Source organism: Podarcis liolepis, assembly GCF_965112155.1.
Source record: "Podarcis liolepis genome assembly, chromosome: 2".
Lineage (NCBI taxonomy): Eukaryota > Metazoa > Chordata > Lepidosauria > Squamata > Lacertidae > Podarcis > Podarcis liolepis.
Window position 1 is genome coordinate 7,746,167 of NC_139555.1, and position 14,050 is coordinate 7,760,216.

The following is a 14,050-nucleotide window of genomic DNA, read 5'->3' on the forward strand; positions in this document are numbered from 1 at the left end:
TTCTCCCCCAGTGACCTGGCACCAGCTTTTGCACAGCCCCTTCTGCTTTCTGTCAAGCCGATTCATGAGGAGGCTGAGGAGCTGCGGTGAAAGATTCTGGGTCTTGGCCCTACCCCCTGGAAGCAAGCGCCTTGTTCCAGCCTTCTCCATATCATGCCTCCTGGCTGTCTGGCCTGTGTGTCCCTGGGGTTGCCTAGCAACTGGGTTTCCCTTACCAGACTGGATGCTTCTGTCTACAAACCTAGAATTTCCAATCAGTCTCTGGCTGCCATGACAACCAGCTGAGCGAAAGAGACAAATACCCTTTCTTATAGTCCTTCCACTTGATTCCTTCCTTGTGCTGCGCATACTTCCAGTCATGGGGAGGTGAACCTGTTTTGGGGTTGCACTATTTCAGGGTGCAGGGGTGGGCTCTCGTGATGAAATGTTCATCCATACTAACGCTCATTAGATTGCATTCAGCGTAGCGCCAAGGTGAATGTTCCATCATCCGCACAAGGATTTCTCCTTGTGCATTGGAATGTTCTTCTCCTCTCCTGCCCCTGTGCCCCCCCCCAAAGTCTCTTCAAGGGGTTCTCTCAACCCTCCAGAGCAGATCTGGGGATGATGTACAGGGGAAAGGAGTGTTGTGCAAGTGCTAGTATTTTGCTGAATACCGATCACTAAATTATTTTTAATTATTCTTTTTAAAAAGTATTAAGAATATTTGCATGTAGAAAACACACACCTCAGGGAGACAGGGGCTAGCCTAGAACCCTTTGTCCTCATGTGTTAGTTTTCCGTGGGTGTGGATTTACTTATTTAATTGCATCTCCCCCCACCTGCAGCCTCAAGTGGCACATTCCAGAAACAGGCTTGCACACCCATCCATGAGAACTTCGCCTATGCTATACAGAACTCCAGTCCCTGCAGTTCTGAAACTAAGGAGCATTTGGTTAGGACAGATCAGTAGGAGTAGTGCCAAAGCAAGTTGATCAAATACATGGCTGTAATTATAGGAAGCAAACGCAAACGAGATGGAAAGTAATTCTACAAAAATACCAATCTGTGGTTCCTGAATTCTGTGGGAAATACACTGTTTGAAGTGCACTCTCCTCAAGCAGGTCTTGCGTCTGTACACTCCACACAGAATCCAGCTTTCAGAAGACCTTGGCTTTTCCATATGTGTTTGGCAGGCAGCTGAGAGAGGCTTAGAAAAGTATGGGCTATACAGTGGTGCCCCGCAAGACGAATGCCTCGCAAGATGGAAAACTCGCTAGACGAAAGAGTTTTCCGTTTTGGAGGTGCTTCGCAAAACGAATTTCCTATGAGCTTGCTTCGCAAGACGACAATGTCTTGCGAGTTCCTGCTGGTTTTTTTTCCTCCCCCCCCCCTTTTCTAAGCCGCTTATCAGCTGATCCGATCAGCAGATAAGCCGCTAATAGCGCTAATCTGCTAATCCTTCAATGGGCTTGCTTCGCAAGACAAAAAAACCGCTAGACGAAGAGAATCACAGAACGGATTCTTTTCGTCTTGCGAGGCACCACTGTACCTGAAAGTGTGGATTGTGGGGGTGGAAGTTAAGGCAGAGATTTCCAGCGGCCAGAGAGCTAGTTTCACGTGGCCACCTTCTTGCCTTCTTCTATTCCTGGGTCTGTCCCTCCAGCCTCCCCTCCCCAATCCCCACCCCACCCCTGAAGCATTCTTGTACAAATGCCCATGCCCTCCTCTCTCCCTGTGTCTACCACATCTGTGTGAAAAAAGAGAAGAAACTACCGACGCCTTCAAAGCTCTAAATTTCAGAAGCAAGATAACAGCTCCCTTCTCGGTGCAGACCCAGCGGACCCCCAGCCTACGGTTTCTGCATTGTCTTCAAACGCCCTGCCTTGAGGATAGGCTCTGACTGATTTCCACATAGCAAGTAGAGAGAGGGGAGAGAGTGTGCATGTCGCCAGCCTTGTTGCTTTCATCTCCTGCTTCTTCCAAGAATCACAGTTAATGGGTGCGTTTTAATATCGCGGCAATCTTGTGTTGTAAAATGACCTAAGGTCGCCCACGTTTCGGTGCCCTCAGCGGGGAAAATGGGCTTCCCAAAACCAAGCTGCAGCCGTTGCACCACACTGGCTCTCGCTGCTTCCCATTGAACGTGAGCAGCGAAGCCAAGTAACGTTGCTGCGACCTCAGTCAGTCACTCCTGCGATGAGGCTTTGTTGCATCATGTCTCTGAGGAGTAGTCCCTCTGTAGTCCTGTGGCCAGTCTGATGAAATCGCTTCCCCTTGCTTTGTTTTGTGCAGGCAGGTCTCTTTGCCACTGGCAATACTTCTGGCTGTGAGCGCAGGTCTGGGATTTTGGGGTGGGGAGAAAACAAAATTCACTCTGCTCCATACAAGTTGAGGGAGAGCAGCTGTCCTCTGTGGAGCTCCCTGACTGAGCTGATGTTCACAGCTCTGGAACTAGCAGTAGTTAGGCTTTCTGTGTGCTCATTGTCCCCACGGAAAGAGGTGCGTAGAATTCTTTAACGTAGGAATTCAGTGGTCACTCTTCAAAACCACACACAAGTACAAGAACATGCTTAGGAACCCCTCCTGCTTCTAATACATGGAGGTTTGATTGCATTTCCCAAGAAAGTTCATAAAATAAAAATGGCAAAAACCCTCATGCCTCTGTCCCATTGTAATACAGTTGCCTTCTTTCTTTCCCCCTTCCCCTTTGTGTCTTGTCGGCATGGCGTCCTTATTATGCTTGTGCCAGAAAAGACGAATTATATGGTGGAAGTTCTGATTGCAGATGCATTTGGGGAAAAGTGGCGTCTTATTAGGTGTAAATGGAGCAGAAGAAAGAGATGGTGGTACTTCAAGCAGCACTGAACTCAGAGAACAGAAAATGGAGTGCAAAACGAATTGTGCTGCCTTCCCCCAATCATTTTGGTTAAGTTGTCTTTTTAAAACTTAACCTTGCAAACATGAAGGCTAGAAACATTCTCCCTTAGGATTCTCTAGAATGCAACACACGCTGCACTCTCCTCTTCTCTACCTCGCTTCATTCCCTTGAAAAATGCAAGCTCCTGCAGGCAGGGACTTTCTGCCCTGGTTTATATTACTCTGTAAAATGCATTGTATGCTGATAGCACTATATAAATAACCCAAAGCAGGAAAGGGTGATGTGCACGGATGAGCCAGGGTACCACAATAAAACAGAATTTTGGAGTTGGAAGGGACGTGGGTGGTGCTGTGATCTAAACCACAGAGCCTAGGGTTTGCCGATCAGAAGGTCAGCAGTTCGAATCCGCATGATGGTGTGAGCTCCTGTTGTTCGGTCCCAGCTCCTGCCCACCTAGCAGCTCGAAAGCTTGTCAAAGTACCAGTAGATAAATAGGTACCGCTCTGGCAGGAAGATAACCGGCGTTTCCGTGCGCTGCTCTGGTTTCTCCAGAAGCTGCTTGGTCATGCTGGCCACATGACCCGGAAGCTGTCTATAGACAAACACCGGCTCCCTCAGCCTATAGAGCGAGATGAGCGTGCAACCCCAGAGTCGTTCACGACTGGACAACGGTCAAGGGTCCCTTTACCTTTATGAGAGTCATGTAGTTCAGCCCCCTGCAAGGCAGGAATCTTTCAGCCAATATGGGCTCGGACCCATGGCCCTGAGGTTACGAGTCTCATGCTCTGCTGACTAAGCGATTCCATTTCATATGCTCTAGTTCTGTTTTGTCCCTTGTTTTGCCCCCCACCCCACTCTGGCCTGTAGTGGAATATGGACCGTTTCATGCATTATGCTAAACATTAATTCATAGGTGGATAGATGAATGGGTAGATAGATATTTTTTTTAATGTATTGAAATATTTGTATGCTGCTATTTCATTTTTAAAAAATCAAAGCTGCTTACACCAGTTACTGTACTACAATTAAAAACTACACAAAAATTAAAACAGATCACCAGCTATTACAAGGACACGTGACAGTGGCATAGGAAACTGCCTTCTGAGCCAGCCTACTGGACCAGTATTGTCTCCCCTGAGAAAAGGAGCTCTCTGGGGTTTCAGGCAGAAATCTTTCCCATCCCTGGAGACGGAACCTGGGACCTTCTGTGTGCCAAATGTGTGCTGTGCCAAATGTGAGCTGTGACAGGGAGCTGGAATTGGATGTGGCTCTCTGTCCAGGGGTTCACTTTGTGGCAAGCCCTGGTTTTCTCCTATGCGATGCAAGAATGCCCAGGAGAGATGATAGTGTCTTCTCCCTTAATTACTATTCCTATGTTAATCTGAGCTGGTCTTTTTGACCCAGATAGAGAAGAGGAATAACTCGCAGAGAAATATCTTCCAAAGTCTCTGCCCCCATCTACTTTCCAAGAAACCCTAAATTGCTCAATCTAAGCATTCATCTTGCATATCAAATTGCACCTTGAATGTGCAGGTTTTCAAAGCGTTTGGAATGTATTTGCTTTAAGGAGTGGGGCTTTCTTTGGCTACTAGCCTGAGTGGCTAAGTTTCCCCTCCACTGAATGTGACTTGCAAAGAGCCACAAGGGTAGAGTGCCCTGTTGCACTCCTATCTCAGTGGTGAGCTTCCAAAGGCATTTGGCTGGCCATTGAGAAGAGGGTGCTTTTTGGTGTGATCTAGCAGAGCCTCTCTTAAATTATTGAGTAGCAGTTGCGGGGGGGGGGGGGCGCTGGGAGAGACTAAAAAGAAGGGCATGGAAGTGGAAGACACGTGTCTTAGGGACTAATGAGCGATTGCTGTGGAAGAGGGATAAAGGACTGTGCAGGCGACTGCTGGCCCATCACTTAACTTCCAGAATGCCTGCCAAGCCCTCACCAGACCTGGCCAGGTTTCCCAGCTTCACTCTGAGTGAGACCTGGGCAATTTTTATTTTTATTTTAAGCCTAAAATTCTTGGGACCCTTGCATTCTGTGCTGCGTACCAAGTTTTTGCTCTGACGCAAAGATGTGTGGAATAAATTTTCAAATTTCAACCCAAGGAAATTGCTTGTCTCTCCGCAGATTGCAAGGCGGGATGCGGCTTAGAGAGTGTTGAAGATTAACTTTGCTGGTGTGTGTGTGTGTCTTCTCTCTTCTCCCCCACCCAAAGCTGACCAAGAACGGCACCGTGGAGTCGGAGGAGGCGGATGGGCTGACTCTCGAGGACGTCTCCGACGACGACATAGATGTAGAGAACGTGGAGGTGGACGACTACTTCTTCCTGCAGCCCCTGCCCACCAAGAGGCGCCGCGCTCTCCTCCGAGCCTCGGGGGTTCATCGCATCGATGCGGAGGAGAAGCAAGAGCTCCGCGCCATCCGCCTGTCGCGGGAGGAGTGCGGCTGTGACTGCCGGCTGTACTGTGACCCCGAGGCCTGTGCCTGTAGCCAGGCTGGAATTAAATGCCAGGTCAGTGGGGAAACCGCTAGGCTTTGGCCTGAATTATATCACGCAGTCTTTGTCTGTCTGTCTGTCTGTCTGTCCCTTTGATGTTGAAGCGTGTCCATTTAAGGTCTTTGTGGCTGCGTTCGCCCTGAGCTTGCAAGCAGAAACAGTTGTGCTCCCTAGTAAGTCTGTAAATTAACACACTGGAAGGTCTTGTGGGATCCGGTGGTGACACTTTGGCCTTCGCATCTCTGAGGCAAAGAGAGAGGCAGTCCCCTATTATCTCAGGAGGAATTTCCCCAAATAGAAGGTAATTGTTTCAGACTCTATTTGGGTTTTGGGGAGAGAGGGGAGGGGGACAGCAAGAAGAGGTGGTTCTTTGTTGTAGGGGAGCTGAAAGGGTTCCTAGGATGAGCAGCCCTGGTTGCTATTGAGCATAACTCTGTCCTTGCAGTCTGCATGGTATCCTCATAGTTACTCTGCATGTGTAACTCTGCTGTCCCTCTGCTCCCCTCTACTGGCTGCCTTCTGAAATGAACAGATTAAGAAAAACACTTTCTCCATAAATTTGCAGCATTTGTGCAATTCTAAGCACGGGTTCATGTTTCGTTATTTTGTTTTCCATTATTCTGCTCCTCCTATTCCTGTGGGGAGCATCAGGGAGAACTATTCAGGATCCACTGGAAATCTTGGCTCTGTTTCCACCCCATCCACCGTCTAAAACTTGTAGTATTGCCTGTGCTCTTTTACGCTGTCTTGGCATCCGTTAGAACTACAAACTTGCGTTCTAATTTTTATATTTGCTGAAATGAAAGCTGAGATTCTCAGGATGCTGACTTCCTCATCCAGTACCAAATTCTATGTTTTCACTGTGTAGAATTGGTTTTGCATGTTGTCCTTCTGTTCTAACACAGCCCTTCAGATTGTGTGCATTCTGTCCCTTCCTTAATATTTTCCCCCATATGTGCATCCTTTTCTTCTTCTGCTGGCAGCTTTTTATGTGATAAATGTGCAGTTTTGGTGGGGTGTGGGGGGAGGTCTCAGATATTTTCCCCTCAGTGATGTGCTTCCAGTGGAAGGATATTTAATTCCCAAGCACTAAAGCTGCAGCATTTGATCACTTGTCTTGGCCAGCAGACCAGTTTTTTTCTGTTAGCGTCTAGAAATTGGCTTGGGGAGGGGGCTGCATGCAGACCTGGCTGTCCTATTGCTTACCAGCGGCAGCCTGCATTAATTTTGCATGCTCCTCCCGACAGGAACTTGGCTTCTGTTTACTCCCAGCCTCCCCCCCCCCAAAAAAAAACCACCCTTGGCTAGGCTTGCATAATCCGCTCCCTTCCGCAGTGCTCTCTGGCTGGGCCCAGTTTCACTGTCCCTCAACTTCCCCCACCCAGGTGGACCGAATGTCCTTCCCGTGCGGCTGTTCCAGAGATGGCTGTGGGAACATGGCGGGGCGCATTGAATTCAATCCCATCCGGGTGCGGACACATTACCTCCACACCATTATGAAACTGGAGCTGGAGAATAAGCGGCAGGTGAGCCGCCCCCAGACTCTGGAGGAGGAGGCCGCCGCCCCTCCCAGCTCCAGCGGCGATTGGCTGGGGGCCCAGACCCCCGAGACGCAAGACTTCCAGGAGTTCATGGCGGAGAACGAAACGGCGGTCATGCACCTGCAGACGGCCGAGGAGCTGGAGCGGCTGAAGGCCGAGGAAGACTCCAGCAGCGGCTCCAGCGTGGAGAGCCTGGGGGTGTGCATTTTGGAAGAGCCCCTGGCAGTCCCCGACGGGTTGTGCCCGAGCCTGGCCACACCCATCCTCATCCAAGCCCAGCTGCCCCTGGGCTCCTCCGTTCTGTGCTTTACGGACAGCTCTGAGCAAGCCAGCTCTGCCGAGGGCGGCCAAGCCTACTTGAACAATGGGCCGGTTGTGTACTATCAGGTCGACCAAAGGTCGATGCTGGGCGTGAAGGGTGAGAGCAGCGCAGAGGAGCCCGACCTTCCCCCTCGCTACCCAGACGAGAAGGAGCTGAGCGTCTACTCCGTCCCGGTGACCTCGCTGGTGCCTTGTGCCAGAGCCGCCGTCTCCGGCAGGGCGGAAGGGGGCAAAGCGGCCCTGTCCCCGGAGCCCCTCGCTTCTGAAAGCTGCCCGCCTGAGGTTCCTCCTCCGCCAAGCCTGTCATTCCACACAAACGTGCCGCAGGACAGTTTGCGGCCCCAGAGTTTGGGGCAGTCTCCGGAGAGGGCCTGTGAGCTGCCCTCGTCGGAGGAGTGCTCCCTGGGACCTGCTCTGGCCGTGTGACCCATCCCGACCCACTGTAGCTCTTAATCTTGGATGTCTATTTATTGGCAGAGAATTTATCTAACGGCCACAGGCCCCCGGAGGATTATTTAACGTGGGGCGTTGGGAGGGGGGGAGCGTTGAAAGAGGGACTGCTTTGTACAGGCTCACTATGAAACGAACTACACCCAGGGGGTCAGGGGTTTCTTCTGCGGATTGGGCGGCCTCTTAACACGGAAGCGCCTGGACCACGGACAGGAAATGGTCCAATTGGAGCTGCTGTGGGGCAGGCCCCTTATCCCCCATCCTGCAAGGACCAAACGTGAATGTGTGTCATGGAAGCAATAGAGTGAAGCTGCCTTTTCTCCCAGAGGGCTCAGTTGAGTTTTTTGGGGGGAAGCGGGTAGAAGAGGACGTTGCTACTGCTATGGAATATCACAAATCCATACATGCTGTGGAATCTCTCTCTCTGGCCACCAGTGCAGCTGCCTCCACCTGTACCATTTTGTCATCTTTCAGTGCTCTGTCTTCTTGGAACTGCGACCTCCTTTAATCCGCTTGAACTGCTCTGGCCAGTTGCACAGCTTTAGGCTCTTACAAACTCTTATTTATGTGACATTTTTGCCGCCCTTCCTTCCCTAGGAGAACTTTTCTTCTTTTCTCCCCCATTTTAAATTCCATATGGATTAACGCTGACCGTGACTGGTTACACCTGCAGTTTGGCATGCAACTGTCCATACAGAACCATTGGCCTCTGGGGTCCTCCTTGCCCAGTGGCTTCATCCCAAGCAGGCTTACTCGCCGTCTTGCTGGCTCTGAATCGGGTCCAGTGAGATCGATCAAGTTCCGTTGTTTCTTTCTTAACTAACAAACAAAATGTGCTGAATGTTTACTGGGACTTCCTGTGACACTCCAATGTCCATTCTGAGCTGGCGTTTTCTGCCTCTATGATGTTAATCCCTTCTGTGATCTGATTCTTGAACACTCAATGCACTTGGAGCGGGGGGCGGTATGATCTTCTCAGTGGAGGTAAAGATCTGACCTTTTGGGTGGTCAGGGAGGTCCAGCAGAGTAACTATCCTTCTGCCCAGTCGTTCCACTAATTTTTTTCTCCTTCCCGTCAGCTGTTTCAAGACGTTCCATTCTAATTGCACGCTAGTTTGGAGGTGGATCTGAGAGCTTTATATACTCCCTTGCTACTTGCTAGCACCCTAGCCTTCTGGATGAATCTGAATATGCAATGCAACTATAGCCGGCTGGGTTGCGAGCACAAGGGGTTAGGGTGCAATAAGGTGGCAGTGTAGAAGACTTCCAAGCTGTATGCATCTCCTGAGATCTGCATCGCAAGGAAGGGGTGCAATTAGCTGTTCTTATTAGTCCTAGAATGAAAAGGACGAGGTGGGGTGTCCCTAGAGCTGCCACGTTCCCCCTTGTCCTACTGATGGTTCTCTCACTGCAAAGATAACAAAAGCACTTTCTGCATCCACCCTCCCTGGCATTCTTCTCCCCTAGTTTTTTTGTAGTAACAGATTATTGCCTTCCTCTGCAGTTCACTGTTCTGGACCATCTTGGCTATCACCATGGCTTCCATGTGGTGTGCCTTTAAATCAGGAGCGGCTTACTTAAGGGCATTCCAGATGTTGCTGGACTCCCAAGTCCCATCATCCCTGACCATTTTCTTAGCTCACTGTAAATGATAGGAATGGTAGTCCCAGCAGCATCTGAGACCCAAGGTTGAAGAACACTGCTCTAAATACGCCAGTTTAGCTCGAAACCAGCACTGAACCTCCCCCACTTTATAATCTCTTTCCTTCCCCAGACTGTTCATGACCTCCGTTACTTGCATAAGCCCTTTGGGATATTTAACTTCCTGCCATTCATTGCAGCCTTCCCCATTCCATTGCACTCTGGGTGTTTTTGGACTACAACCAGTGCTATTTTTCTAGAAAAAGAAGTGCCGGAACTCACCAGGAACGCTTCCCTTGTTACAACAACAATGGCGCCCACCTGGGAGGTGCTGGAACTGAGTTCCACCAGGTTCCAGCTGGGGGGAAAGCCCTGACTACAACTCCCATCATCCCTAACTATTGGCCAAGCTGGCAAGGACAGATGGGAGTTGTAGCCCTGTCTGGAGGGCACCAGGTTGCCTGGAGGATTCCGTAGGGCAGTACAAGGCTGCTGTACTTAAATTTATTTAGAAGGGAGGGTGGAATCTAAGCAGCCCATGCGAGAAGCATTCTTCCTTCATCACTTAATTCTATCTGGGAGCTAACACGTGCGTAACCTTAAGATGTATGAAATGTGTGTCGTCTTTTCAGAAGGCAGCTTCTTCCTAAACGGGACTACCTGAAACTGACCGCTGAGCATCTGGCCGGTGTTTTGGATGCTGGTGGGGGGAAGAGGGGCTGGTTGACAAGAACCCCAAGCCCGTCATCCCTCTTAAACCATAAAGGTGATGGAGAGAGAACAAAACCATTTTACCAGCAGCTGCACCTAACCCACTTCTTTGCCTCCACCTTTATCACAATGATAAATGGTGGCTAATAGAGATGTAAAAATTGCAGAAATTTTGAAGCCTTGGTGGTGGAAACTGGTTCTTTTTTTTTTCCCTGAGGGGGGAGAAATGGAAGTTTTGGGGCAATTGAAATAAGAACGTAAGAGCAGCTTTCTGGATCATGCCAATGTCCCGTCTAGTCTAGCATTCTGTTCTCACAGCGGCCAACCAGATAATATGCAATTCTTACCAAACCTACATTTATTTTACTGCTTTTAATAACCCAAAACGCATAATTTATAACTTGGCTTATAAAATTTTACTCTGGAATTTCCAGAGCAATTCTATGCATGTTTACCCAGAACTAATACCTTTTCTGTTTAGTGTTCCAGAGATAAGCGCACCTGGAATTGCTGTAGGCTGCCGTCCCCTCTATGCACTTACCTGGGAGTGAGTCAGTTACGCCAAACCAATGAGACTTGATTCTGAGCAGTCAGGCTTCAAAGGATCATGCTATGGTATAACAGGGAGTCTGTGTCACTGTCACTTAAGGGGAGAGGGGGAAAGGTTGACCACAAGGGAAGGACCCAGTCAAAAGGATAGGTGTAGAATATCCACTTCTACTGTGTTCATAGTACACATTTTAAGTGAGCAAAAACTTGCCTTAAAGCATTTAAGTCATTCCAAAAAAGAAAATGCTTCAAATTTCCATTTTTTTCATCAGAAAGTAGATTCTAGGGCAACCCCCCACCCTGTTTTTTCTGGAACGTTCCCAGGTTTTTTTCCCCTGGAACTCCACATCTCTAGTAACTAAGCACCTTTGCCAACCCATCTGGAAAAGCCCATCCTTCTGAAATGGCACTAGCTCCCAGGGATATATGGTGAACAGAAGCAATGCAGTCCTGGAAATGACAGCAACAGGGAGAGAGGTTTTTCTTTCCTTTCTTCCGGAACAGCTCCTGACCTCACAGTAATATTGCAGCCCATGGAACTTCACACTGCTGGGTTGATGAGACTTCTGACCAGATGGGTGAGTATTTAAGTGTATAAAAAGGCTTTGGTACTTTATAACTCCTCCCCGATCTTCCTTTTAACTTCCAAGCTTTCCATCTGCTGCTTAGCATCAATACCGCACACCTGAGCTTCCTGCGCTTCGTCTCACAAATAAGTACTTAATTGCTGCCTCGCCACCTCCTGCTGCAGTGAACGGTTTGGATACGGCGCCAGTGCGTGCAGGAGCCAGGCTTCTTTGTGCAATGACTTTTGAAACGGGGCAGGGAAGGGAGAAGAGGACCTAGAAGCATCGGAACGAGAAAAGCCTTAAAATGTCTATCACAGTCCCATTTGCTGCCTTGCGAAGCAAAGGGTGCCGTGCACACAAACGGGTGTCACTGGGCCTCGTTGCTAGGAGTTCTGCTGCTAATATTGGGGGTTTTCTCCCATGCTTCTCTACAACCAGGGCTTGAAAAGGGGCACTGGTGACATTGCTAGGTATCCCCGCCCCCATACTAGACGTTTACAAAATAAAAGGTGCTATTAAAAAGCTGGCTTTAGTCTCAAAGGCAGTCGTTTCCAGATGCAACCCTCTCTGTAAGCGTATGTGTCTGTTGTGCTTGGAGATTCACAGAGCAGAAGAGTTCTAGCAGAGGAGCAAGGGATGCACTCCCTCTACAAAGTTGCGCCGTCTGTCGTCTTAGGCCAAAAGTGCAAAGGAAGTAGGGTTGAAATGCCCCCATTATATAAAACTCCCCAAGTTCATCATAACACCACTGTAGCCTTTATGGTGCGTGTCCAGTCCCCACCGTTCCCTGCCTTGTGGCGCGACTAGCAGTGTACACTCGCAGGGTGCACCATTTGTATCTCTGGCTTCCTGCTGATGCGTGCAAGGCAAAAAGGACTCCCCCACCCCACCGGAACACTTAAGCACTTCCAGCTGGCCACTCCAGCACTGGCCTAGGAGCCATGGGCAACTGTGGTGCATTTGTGGCCTAAAGGTTAAAATGCCTGACCACCAGCCCCTTATATTTGTAGCCTTTAAATTCCACACTGCACGTTCCTTTCTTTGGGGATTGGCTGTGATCAACTCTAAAGGAAGAGGTGCAAATGGGACACACCTAGGCCGCTGGCAAATTCTCACAATTTAAGAACTTTGTTCTTTTGAGTGCTTTTAAGCTGCTGCAGCCCATGAATGACAGGTGGCCTACTCTTCAAATGGAAACAACTTCGCACTTAAATATCTGCTTTTTGAAACTGAAAAAGGAATTATTATGACTGACATTCCAAGAAGCAGAGGGTGTTGAAATAGGTCGATAGAAACCCATCTGGATAAAACTGGCATCGTGGACACACACCCAGGCAGCATCTGAATTGCTCCATCTCTGTTGTCCTGGCCCTATGCTCTAATTGTGTCCATGAGCCAGCAAAGCTGATCTGACCTTTTGCGCCTGTGACCTTGGAAAAACAAAGCAGCGTGTCGCGTTGATGGAAGGACAAAGTAAAATGGCTTTTGGGTGGGATGACCTGGTTGCAAGTGAAAAAAATATAAATCCTCAACTCCAAATCATGTTAGGAAATGGATTTGATTTTCCTTCACTTGGCTTTTTTTTAAAAGACTTTTTAAGACGCTGGTACAGCAAACCCATAACGATGAGCTAGTGTTGTCGCAAAGCGATCAAACACACACACTCCTCCTTTCTCCTCTCCCTGCCCCCTCCTCTTTTTTGGTGCTACTGAACTGTTTACATGGAAATGGCCCTTTTACTACCTGTTTGGGAGACTCTTTAACTAGGCCCCAGTTTGAGACATTTGGTACAAGCCCTGCCCCCTTCATCATCAGTCGTGACTCCGATAACTTTATAACTTGCTCTCCGCTCTCCTGCCTCACATGGTATACAGGTGGCATTTTCAATGTGAATCCAAAGCTTGTCAGGTCCTCTACATTTTGTTTTGCCTTTTTATGTTATTTTCATTGTGATAATGCTGTATTTAAAGAGGATATTTAAGTGTAAAAATAAAGAAATGCTTGAACTTGCAAAGCAGTTTCTGTCCTCAATGCAAAAGTTGGCAATAGTGGTTTAGGTTATTGCTGCTCACTTAATAGCGCAATGGACATGCAACCTTTCATAATCCTGACCAGAGCCAAGATCATGCCACCAGCTCACGTGCGCCCGCTGCTCTTCCATGGTGCATATTGTCTGCAAAACCACTAATCTAGGGTTTATAAACTATGGGTTGTATTCAGTGCAGTGCTGATGCTTCTTCATGCCACATGCGCTGACACGAGCTCCCCTTTCCTCGCCTTGCACATCATTCTGGGAGGGGAAGAAGTCCTGTTGCGCTGACTTCCACTAGTGCGATTACTGAGTTTAATTGGCCCTATAATTTCAGTCTTGGAGCAGAATCTGCCTTGTAACGATGCACACACAATATATGGTTGGTACGGAAATAGCATCAAGACCACACTGGATAGCAGTAGCTGTTCATGCAACTTGAACTGGGCTTACCCTTGTTTTTGCATCATCTGTTTACTTCATTCATAGTGAAATATCAGTGGGGCCTTTCAGAGAGGCTGTGGCTTACTCGCCTGTAGAGTACAGCTTGGAATAGAGTTAATAGAAGCACAAGCTGCGTCTGCCGCAGCAGTTCCCTGGCAAGCAGGGGAATTAAACTCGTTACAAAGAACAACTAGGGTACAGTGTGTGTTGGCCATGGCCCTTGCCTGTATGCTGCATAAACTTCAGGACTGATTGAGGAGATGACAAGGTGAGTAGCTTTGATCAGGGGTCACCAACCTACGGCCCGGGGGCCGGATAAGGCCCGAGGGACTCGTTTATCTGGCCCGTGGCAACTGCCGCCGCCTGCTCTTACCGGCGCGGCACGAGGACCCACTTCGGGGTTGGAGGAGCACAAGAAATTGTGTGTTCGCGTACGGCGCACACTC

General features: G+C 48.9%; 1 protein-coding gene across 2 annotated transcripts in view; it reads left to right on the plus strand.

The window, feature by feature from the left end:
- Positions 1–13,145, plus strand: part of CSRNP2 (cysteine and serine rich nuclear protein 2) — a 46,354-nt gene extending 33,209 nt beyond the window's left edge. For both annotated transcript variants that reach the window (XM_083484765.1, XM_083484766.1), the window contains exons 4-5: positions 5,068–5,364; positions 6,735–13,145. In XM_083484765.1, the coding sequence (XP_083340891.1) occupies positions 5,068–5,364; positions 6,735–7,637 (1,200 nt within the window). In that variant the 3' untranslated portion in view covers positions 7,638–13,145. The remainder of the gene's footprint in view (positions 1–5,067; positions 5,365–6,734) is intronic.
- Positions 13,146–14,050: the final 905 nt, after the last annotated feature.